The 10,448-nt window shown below is 38.7% G+C and overlaps 2 protein-coding genes across 2 annotated transcripts; both read left to right on the top strand.

Annotated features, from left to right (window-relative positions):
* The first annotated feature begins 270 nt into the window (after window positions 1-270).
* LOC133876788 (zinc finger BED domain-containing protein RICESLEEPER 2-like) lies at window positions 271-1,707 on the top strand. The gene is made up of 4 exons (XM_062315035.1): window positions 271-891; window positions 994-1,252; window positions 1,364-1,573; window positions 1,661-1,707. The coding sequence occupies exons 1-4, from the start codon at window positions 271-273 to the stop codon at window positions 1,705-1,707; spliced, it is 1,137 nt and encodes a 378-aa protein (XP_062171019.1).
* A 1,400-nt stretch (window positions 1,708-3,107) lies between these two features.
* Window positions 3,108-10,448, top strand: LOC133877175 (cell division cycle protein 48 homolog). Its single transcript, XM_062315423.1, has 9 exons — window positions 3,108-3,242; window positions 3,335-3,500; window positions 4,484-4,712; window positions 6,758-7,524; window positions 7,750-7,971; window positions 8,133-8,204; window positions 8,292-8,573; window positions 8,892-9,251; window positions 9,924-10,448. Exons 1-9 carry the CDS (start codon window positions 3,214-3,216, stop codon window positions 10,215-10,217), a joined length of 2,421 nt encoding a protein of 806 aa, XP_062171407.1. The 5' UTR covers window positions 3,108-3,213; the 3' UTR covers window positions 10,218-10,448.

Raw genomic sequence — 10,448 nt, 5'->3', positions numbered from 1 at the left:
TTGATAAATGGAATTGAACCTAGGTTCAAAGTGCCATGTCGTATCACTTTACAAAAAGATTGTTTGAAATTGTATGAAGAAGAAAAGCTTAGGTTGAGGACTTTTTTGAGCGGTAAAAGGGTATGCATCACTACCGATACATGGACATCCCTGCAAAATATAAACTACATGTGTGTTACCGCTAGCTTCATAGACTCTGATTGGACGATTCATAAAAAAATTCTCAAGTTTAACCAAATTCCCAATCATAGGGGTGAAACTATTGGAAGAATGATAGAGAGTGCATTGACTCAGTGGGGGATTGATAGTGTGTTCACTATTAAAGTCGATAATGCCTCAGCCAATGATGTGGGGATTGAGTATATGAGAAAGAGGATGAAGAACAAGAGTGATACTGTTTTAGGAGGAGATTTTCTTCACATGCGTTGTGCCGCTCATATTTTAAACCTTGTTGTGCATGAAGGCTTGAAAGACTTAGGTGACTGTGTTACTAATATAAGGAACGCAGTGAGATATGTGAGGTCTTCACCGGAGAGGATGTCAAAGTTTAAAGAGTGTATAGAGCGGGAAAAAATTAAATGTAAAAACATGGTGTGTTTAGATGTTCCAACTAGATGGAACTCTACATATTTGATGTTGACCACTGCTGAGAAGTACCAAAGAGCTTTTGACCTATTGGGGGAGGATGAGCATAATCATTTTGTTGTTCCTCAACCTATTGATTGGGAAAATGCTAGGGCATTTGCGACATTTTTGCAAACTTTTTATGAAGCTACATTGAAGTTCTCTGGTTCAACTCATGTCACTTCCAATTCATATTTTTTGCAACTTTGTATTATTCAAAATACTTTGAATGATGGTTGTCTCAGTGAAGATGAGGTCTTGAGTTCTGTGAGTTTTAGTATGAAACAAAAATATGAAAAGTATTGGGGGACTATGGATATGATCAATTTAATGTTGTATGTTGGTTTTGTTCTTGATCCACGCAACAAGATGAAGGCATTGGTGTTTTGGTTGAAAAAATGTAATGGGCCTATGTGGGCGGATCAAATAGAGGCAAAAGTGAGAGACCTCCTGAATCGTTTAATTGAGCAATACAATAAGTTTCATGGGAGGGGAGTAGGGGAGTCATCTAACATTGTTGAAGATACAAGAAGAGTAGATGTCAATCCTATTTGTGGTGATGGAGATAAAGAGACACAATATAGGAATATGTTTTCCCAACACCTTGTCGCAGAGAATGACTTGGAATGTAGGTCGGATGTGAATCAATATTTGTTGGATGGGTGTGAAGCAAATATTATAGATTTTGACATCTTAAATTGGTGGAAGGTTAATACACCAAAATATCCTACTCTCGCAGCCATAGCTCGTGATGTATTGGCCATCCCTATTTCCACCGTTGCCTCTGAGTCTGCCTTTAGCAACGGAGGACGTGTATTGGATACCTTTAGGAGTTCATTGTCTCCGCTTACCGTTGAGGCCTTGATTTGCACACAAGACTGGTTGAAGAATCGCCCAATGATCTATGAGGAAGTGTTTCAGGACTTTATGGAAAGCTATGATGAACCTGGTAAATTTTTATGAATTAGTTATTTATAAATTCATTTCATTTAATTTTCATTATTTATTTATTTAACTCAAACTTTTTCTATTGTAGATGGGCCTAAGAATCAACATTCTCATTCAATGACGACAGACGACTGACACATCTTATTCCTAGAGGAAGGTTATCATTTTTTGACTTGTCATTATATTTATATTACAATGCAATTGCTTAGTTTGTCAATTTTTTAAGTTTATAATATTTATTGTTGTTATCTCCACAGGATTTTGCTAGAAGACCGAATAGGAGTTGTGTTGTTATTTCCACAAGATGGTTTTGTTCTTGAGTGTGGACTTATGGACTATGGATATGGTTTGATAATTGATGGGTGTGGGTGTGTGGACTTTTGGACTATTTGGATATGGTTTTTTTTTTTTTATGTTGTGAATCAAACAATGTTGTGAGTGTGGGTGAGTGGACTTGTAGACTATGGACTATGGACTATGGATTATTTGAATATGGTTTGATTTTTTGATGTTGTGAATCAAACCATATTGTGAGTGTGGGTGAGTGGACTTGTAGACTATGGACTATTTGAATATGGTTTGATTTTTTGATGTTGTGAATCAATTCATATTGTGAGTGTGGGTGTGTGGACTATGAACTATTTGAATATGGTTTGATTTTTTGATATTGTGAATGTAGGGGTCTAAGACTCTAAGAGCCAAGAGGTGTGTTGATAATTGACTTGTGTTTTGAATATGGTGTGTCCACTTGTGTTTTGAATTTTTGATTTTATGTAAACGCATAATTGCTTGCAAATTGATTTTATGTAAACGCATAATTGCTTGCAAATTTGTAATTTTGTATTTTAAACAATAGCCTAATTTAACAAATTGCATAATAGAAAACTAGTAAAAAAAAAAAGGTTCAAAACAAAACAGGTCCAATAGCTAAAAAAGAAAACAAAAGAACCAGAAAAAAAAAAAAAAAAAATTGAAAACCAGTTCCCGGTTACCGGTTGGCGGAGGCGGTTAGCAATTTTCGCTAACCGCCCAGCCGGTTACGGTTGCCGGTTTTGTCCAAAAACCGGCAACTGTAACCGGCTTTTCAGCCCTAGTCTCAATGAGAGTAAAATGCAAGACTCACGTGTTGTAGCGTTGAGTGATCCATGTGGGTTTAGGGTTTGAGAGTTTTGGGTCCTTGTGAGTTTGTTTAGGTTTCTTTTAGTGGGCTGATTTGGTTGTTTCTGTGCATACTTTTGATATACTTAGGTTAAGGACGTCTTACGTTTTTTTTAATTAAACCTTTTCTTCTTTATATATATATATATATTTAAAAGAAATCATGTCTTCTCCGATTGAGCTTCCTAACCGAACCAAGCCATCTCACATGCCCAAAGCCTTTTTTTTTTTTTTTCTTCCTGAATTATTCCTGCTCAGTACTCCCAATATACGTATTTCAAAAAAAGAAAAAAAAAGTACTCCCAATATACGTAACCAAACACTCTGACCTGACCCATTTTTCTTGTAACTTGTCAAACAAGTCAGTCGCGGACCACCCACCACATCCCCCCCCCCCCCCCTCCTTTATAAGTCATCCGAGACTCCCGTATTCCCGTCTTTCTCCCAATTCGCTTCGCCTCCCAGTTTTTCGATCCCAAAATTATGGCTCACCAACCAGAATCGTCTGACTCGTGAGTCCACTCGTCCCCTCTCGTTATCCCCAATTTACTGTCTACTTTTCTAACCCTAATTTCGTGATAATCTTTCTGGATGGTGATTTCAGGAAATCGGGGAAGAAGGACTTCTCGACGGCAATTCTGGAGCGTAAAAAGTCTCCGAATCGGTTAGTGGTTGACGAAGCCGTCAACGACGACAACTCGGTGGTGGCGTTGAACCCCGAGACCATGGAGAAGCTCCAGCTCTTCCGCGGCGACACGATTCTCATCAAGGTAACGTCCTATATGTTTTGTTTTCGGGGGTGTTTTTGATTTGATTCCTAAAATGGTCTTACGTTGTTTTGTGTGCCTGTTTGTGTGAAAGTTAGAGGCTTTTGAGGGTTTTGCTTCATGGGTTTGTGCTACATAGCTAAGCTTTTAGTTGTGGGTTCGATTATTTGGTGGTAAAGGAACTTTAGTTTAGGTAAGAAATTATTGTATAATTTGGATGCTATTTTATGTTTCGAAGATTTATGTGAAAGAGGATGGGGTAAACTTGTGATTTAAGCAGTTGACTAGCTGAGTGTGCTGATGTTTGTTCTCAGCTTTGGCTAAGATTACTTTTTTTTTTTTTTTTTTTTTAATCCTGGTACTCTTTCTCAATACCTTGAATATTTTAGGGGATTGAATGTTTTTGGGAGTTTTTGAGTATTTCTATTTTGTTTTTGCCTATTGGTAAACGAATGGAATTCATGATCACACGCACCATCTGTGTACTCCAGGGGTTGCCATGAATGCCCTGCGATATGGTGTTTTGTTAGCTTTGAATGCTTTGGAATTAGAGTTTAATTCCTTCCTCAGCACAAGCGCTAAGCGATAATAATTCCTATATTCCAGGTCCACGGTTAGGCCTTTTTCATTTTTGGTAGTGCCTTCCTCTTCGTATTTTTTATTTTTTGGTGTAGGATAGAGTTTTTCAATTTAAAACGAAATAGTAGGATATCACAGAAAATTAGTGGGAGTTTGGGTTTGATTCTCTTGTAACTCCCAGTTGACAAAAACTGGCCTTTTGCATTTTAGTAGTACTTGTCATTGTCGGGGTGATGGTGTTTTCCCTTTTGCATGTGTTTGCCTCTTTAGAATGTATAAATACAGTGGTTGTGGCACCCAAGGAGTTGGGAATAGTTTGCTTGATTTTTAGGTCCTGATAGTCTATGTTTCACATTCAATGTTGTTTTGTTGTTTATTTTATTTATATTTGGTGGATTGGGTGACAGGGCAAGAAACGAAGGGATACAATCTGCATTGCTCTTGCTGATGACACATGTGATGAGCCAAAGATTAGGATGAACAAGGTTGTTAGATCAAATCTGAGGGTTCGGCTTGGAGACGTCATATCTGTGCACCAGTGCTCTGATGTGAAGTATGGGACGCGTGTCCATATACTGCCAGTTGATGATACTATAGAAGGAGTTACTGGCAGTTTGTTTGATGCATACCTGAAGCGTAAGTATTGACCTGCCTCGTGTCTACTTTTTTCTTCCCTTGATGTGTTTGGCAGTGCTGCTTAGATAGGATTGTTTCAAATAGAAGATTGAATTTTTTTTTCCCCTTTTCGGTTGCTCCATTGTGGAATGCATTATTTTTGAAAATCCTTTCTCTTGCTTATAATGTATAGATTGTAGGGAAGTAAAAGCTTTGCCTTTGTTTGAGGCCATTACTTCTTTCCTTGCTTTGTGAATAGGGCTATGCGCCTGTCTGGTGTATTGTCCTACTATTTGGGTACATAAATTATTTGAGGTGTACTCAGATATTTATTTTTCCCCAGATAGAACCTGGTTGCTGAAATTGTTATAAAAGAGTAAATTTTGGTTTAAATGAGCTCCAAAATCAATGATTGGTGATTTCATAATCTTACTATGTGATATTGAACAACAAATTAGAAGAAAAAAGAAGAAGCGTTCTTGGCCATGGGATAAGGAGTTTTTAATTTCAAAAAGCTAGAAGGCCTGAATCCTTTCTTATGGTTGCTTAATTGAGGATTTACACTTAAAAAATGTCGTTGGTGTTTGACATTCTGTATTAATGGATAATTCTTTACCTACTAGCTATACCTAATAAGATTCAGTGCAACACCCCCACCAAAGCTATATAAGGAGTTCAACAATGGACCATATGTATGTTTGTTTCATCTTCCATTTTATTTTTAGGCTGAAATGAATTAACACATCCTCTAAATTTTCATCAGATTGCATAACAACACTCCCTCCCCCTCCCCCTCCCCCTCCCCTTCCCCACTAAAATGTTTTAGCCAATTTACTCACAAAATTGGTGGGAGGTTCAAATAAACCCTTTTCTTAGCCAAATTCCAAATCAATAACAGAGCCATCCATGTGAATGCCACGGGCTTCTAAGAGCCATTTTTAAAACCCTCTCTTCTACTACCATTACTACAATCTTGGTGAACACCATCCAAAACCCACACCCACCCTGGATGAGAGAAGAAAGAATAGACTCAAATCTCTCAATACAATTGGAAACCCAATAAGATAAGAAATTTGTTAGTTTAGAAACTTGGAAGGATCTTTGTTAGTTCAATGGATTGGGGATCGTTGTATGATCCGTGGAGGTGAGAGTAAATGTACTCTGATGATGAATTGGTGGTGGAAATGAAGGGATAAAGCTTTGCCCAAGGATGCAGTAAGGCGAAGCAATTCAATGCTCCATCCCTTGGAGGCCGTCAAGGAACATCGGATTGTTGAGATCTGGGCAGTCTTTTGGTGCCAAACTGAAATCAGTACCACAAGGTCAAAAGCTCCATATTCACCTCATCAAGCTCAGATTTCATGGCGATGCTTGTATAGGGACAGTTGTTACTGGCGTGTTTCTGAATCTGCATCTTTTACACAAGTCTCACTAGATGTTTGATGAAATGCCGTAAGGAAACTTGGCTTTGATTTATCGTACCTGTTTCTGCATTTTCATGCAATGTGTAATTTAGAAGCAATATGGATGTTGAAATAGTTATGGCATAGAAGGTTCAAGCCCAATCTGGTGACTAAAGTTGGCTTTTGTGAGTGTGGAAGTGTTGAATGGCCCGAAGAAGATGGATTACTGGGTGATAAATTTGGTTGTTGCGACAGAAGTTACTATGGTAACCTTGATGTAACTGTTTTGAGAAGCTTTGCAGAAGGATGATTGGAATGGGGCAAAGAAGGGTCATTATGGTGATAAAATGTTCTTTAAGGAAGCACTCTTCTGTTTCTTCCTATCCCGAATTTTTCATTTTCATTCTTTTATTGTTGGGTAATTCCACATCACTGTCATGTGTGCCGTTACCAATTTAGATGGAAGGCAGAAGGCTTAACATGAGGGTTCCTTTGTGCTTTTCACAAAATTTTGTGGGTAATTTCGCCAGAATGTTAATTTAATTACTTTGAAAATGCGCTAACTGTCTATGGATGTCTGTTTTTGTTGGTTGGAGTTCTTATTTCATGACTTGTTTAATCGTTTTCTGATGTATCTTACTGTTGCCAATGTTGGATTCACAGCTTATTTCTTGGAGGCTTATCGCCCTGTGAGGAAGGGAGATCTATTTCTAGTTAGAGGAGGTATGAGAAGTGTAGAGTTCAAGGTCATTGAAACTGACCCAGGGGAGTATTGTGTGGTTGCCCCAGACACTGAAATCTTCTGCGAGGGGGAACCTGTCAGAAGGGAGGATGAGGATAGGTTGGATGATGTTGGTTATGATGATGTGGGTGGTGTTCGGAAGCAGATGGCTCAGATTCGTGAATTAGTGGAGCTGCCACTAAGGCACCCTCAGCTTTTTAAATCAATTGGTGTGAAACCACCTAAGGGAATTCTACTTTATGGACCCCCAGGTTCTGGAAAGACATTAATAGCAAGGGCTGTGGCTAACGAAACTGGGGCTTTCTTTTTCTGTATCAATGGGCCAGAGATTATGTCCAAATTGGCTGGGGAGAGTGAAAGCAATCTCCGGAAAGCATTTGAAGAAGCTGAGAAGAATGCTCCATCCATCATTTTTATTGATGAAATTGATTCTATTGCTCCTAAGCGGGAGAAGACACATGGTGAAGTTGAAAGGCGAATTGTTTCACAACTTTTGACTCTCATGGATGGACTGAAATCTCGGGCTCATGTTATTGTTATTGGGGCCACAAATCGACCAAACAGCATTGACCCAGCTTTGAGAAGGTTTGGTAGGTTTGATAGGGAAATAGACATTGGTGTTCCAGATGAAATTGGGCGCCTTGAAGTTCTTCGCATCCATACCAAGAACATGAAGCTCTCTGATGATGTAAGTTCACCTCTTTTCTCCTTTGTTAACCTGGGAATAATATATTGGATCTGGAGCAGAATCTGGTGATTTGGATCTAATTGTGGACTTAAGTATGATGGTACATAATCTGCATATAAGAACTCAGCATTTGCTTGAACTTTTATAAAATTTTCTCCTGTATCCTGCTTTTAGATGCAACTTTTATCATCATCAAGATGCTAATAAATGATGTTTACTCTACAGGTTGATTTGGAAAGAATTGCAAAAGACACCCATGGGTATGTTGGTGCTGATCTTGCTGCTCTCTGCACTGAAGCTGCACTACAGTGCATTAGAGAGAAGATGGATGTGATTGACTTGGAAGATGAATCTATTGATGCTGAGATACTTAATTCCATGGCTGTTACCAATGAGCACTTCCACACTGCTCTTGGAACAAGCAATCCATCTGCTTTGCGTGAAACAGTAATTTTTTTTTCTTCCTGTTGGAATCTTTCTTTAGCTGGGATGTCTAAGTTTCTGTTGGAATCCATCTGTCTTGTTCCAAATCAACGGTTGATTATGTTGCACAGATGTTTAAGTTTTGTAGTTGACCTCTTTTTAATTGATTGATTTTTTATGAACAGGTTGTTGAAGTGCCCAATGTCAGCTGGGAGGACATTGGAGGCTTGGAGAATGTTAAGCGAGAGCTTCAAGAGGTAATTATTTTTGGTTTGTAGTGTATTTCTTGTGATTCTTTAACCAGTTTATAGCTGAAACTTTTGTTTTTGCATTATCTTTGACAGACTGTTCAGTATCCTGTGGAGCACCCAGAGAAGTTTGAGAAATTTGGAATGTCACCTTCAAAAGGGGTCCTTTTCTATGGTCCCCCAGGATGTGGGAAAACTCTCTTGGCCAAGGCAATTGCGAATGAATGTCAAGCCAACTTCATCAGTGTCAAGGGCCCTGAATTGCTTACAATGTGGTTTGGTGAGAGTGAAGCCAATGTTCGAGAAATTTTTGACAAGGCCCGACAATCTGCTCCATGTGTGCTTTTCTTTGATGAGCTTGACTCCATTGCTACACAGGTTGATCCTTCCCTATGTCAAGATTTTTAAGTTTTAGCTTATAAATCTTCTCCCAGCTTAAAAAAGAAAAAAGTATATATTTCTATTCTAGCATGGTTATGAATTGTCATTTGGAACTTTGCATTGTAGACTCTATATGGGATCAATGAGTAATTGTTTGCGGATCAGAGTGGATGAAAACTTTGGCTCTGAATTGAGCTGAATGGTTGATATTTTGCATTGTATGGGTTGCATAATTAAATCCTGCCTTGCTTATTACCTCATCCTTTTTGATTTGTTGGTCTCAATTTTCATGTAATATTTCAATCATTGTTGCAGAGAGGAAGCAGCGTTGGGGATGCAGGTGGTGCTGCCGATCGGGTTCTGAACCAACTCCTTACTGAAATGGATGGCATGTCTGCAAAAAAGACTGTGTTCATAATTGGAGCCACCAACAGACCTGACATAATTGACCCAGCACTTCTGAGGCCAGGTCGCCTTGATCAATTGCTTTATATTCCTCTTCCTGATGAGGATTCACGCCATCAAATTTTTAAAGCCTGCTTGAGAAAATCACCTATCTCAAAAGATGTTGATTTGAGAGCACTGGCCAAGTATACACAAGGCTTCAGTGGGGCAGACATTACAGAGATATGCCAGCGAGCATGCAAGTATGCTATAAGAGAGAACATCGAAAAGGTATACTTTTGTAACTGGTCCTTGATTTAACTTTTGATTATCATTTTTGGTAGACCTGGAAAATGAATTCCCTGCATGCTCATGTTTGCATGACTATCCTTATTTTCTCATCTTTGTTTTTCTCTAAACGATACTTCATTGTCATTCTGCATATTTGTTCTTCCACCATGTCCTTAAATTTGTGAATCTGCTGTAGCTTTTGATGAATGAATTTGGAATTGTAATGGTTTTTGAAATCCTTGGAAATGAAGAAATGAACACCATCAGTGTTCATGGCTAAGTGGTACTTCACCTTTCCTGGGTAGTCTCCGCTTTAAACCCCGTTTAACGGTTCTCTCTCTCTCTTCTTCTTCTTCTTCTTTTTTTTCTTTTTTTTTTTTTTTTTTTTGTGGCATTATTGGTTGGGGGAAGGGGGAGAGGAAAGGTCCGGGAAGGTAAAAAGACATGAAACGATGGTCTCATAAAAGGAAAAAAAGGAGTCTGTTCAAACAAAGTCACCTGAATTACTAAAAGACCGAGATAGGTAATTTGCATGATTGCATTGTGAGATCTTACAGTGCAATGGCTTGAACCCTTTTGTTGCTTGTCATGGAGTGTTTGGTAGTATTTGTTGCATGCAAAAATAAGTTGATCAAGTTTGACGATGTGATTTAAATTGATATGTTATTGTAGGATATAGAGAGGGAGAAGAGGCGAAGTGAGAATCCTGAGGCTATGGATGAGGACGTTGATGACGAAGTGGCTGAGATCAAGGCTGCTCATTTTGAGGAGTCCATGAAGTATGCCCGTAGGAGTGTTAGTGATGCTGATATACGAAAGTACCAGGCATTTGCTCAGACGTTGCAGCAGTCTAGGGGTTTTGGAACTGAATTTAGGTTTTCTGAGACACGAGCTGGGGCCTCTTCAGGAGCTGACCCATTTTCAACTGCTGCTGGTGGAGCTGATGAAGATGATTTGTATAGTTAGGTTTTATCATAACCTCGGTGACATATCTATCTGTTCGCCTTAATTCGTGCCTTTGTTGGACTAGGTTACCCTCAAAATGTGGCAAAGGCTTTCCTGTATGTTAATGCTTTAACTTATGTTTATTTTTTTTTATTTTTTATTTTTTGGTATTTCCAAGTCGGGTGTTGCTGGGTTAAACATCGGATTTCCTGTTCTCCTACGTGGTTATTTATGGATGAAAACTTTAAATGA

This window comes from Alnus glutinosa, chromosome 9, assembly GCF_958979055.1.
Source record: "Alnus glutinosa chromosome 9, dhAlnGlut1.1, whole genome shotgun sequence".
In the NCBI taxonomy this organism is placed as follows: Eukaryota; Viridiplantae; Streptophyta; class Magnoliopsida; order Fagales; family Betulaceae; genus Alnus; species Alnus glutinosa.
This window is presented reverse-complemented; position numbering and strand designations above follow the sequence as displayed.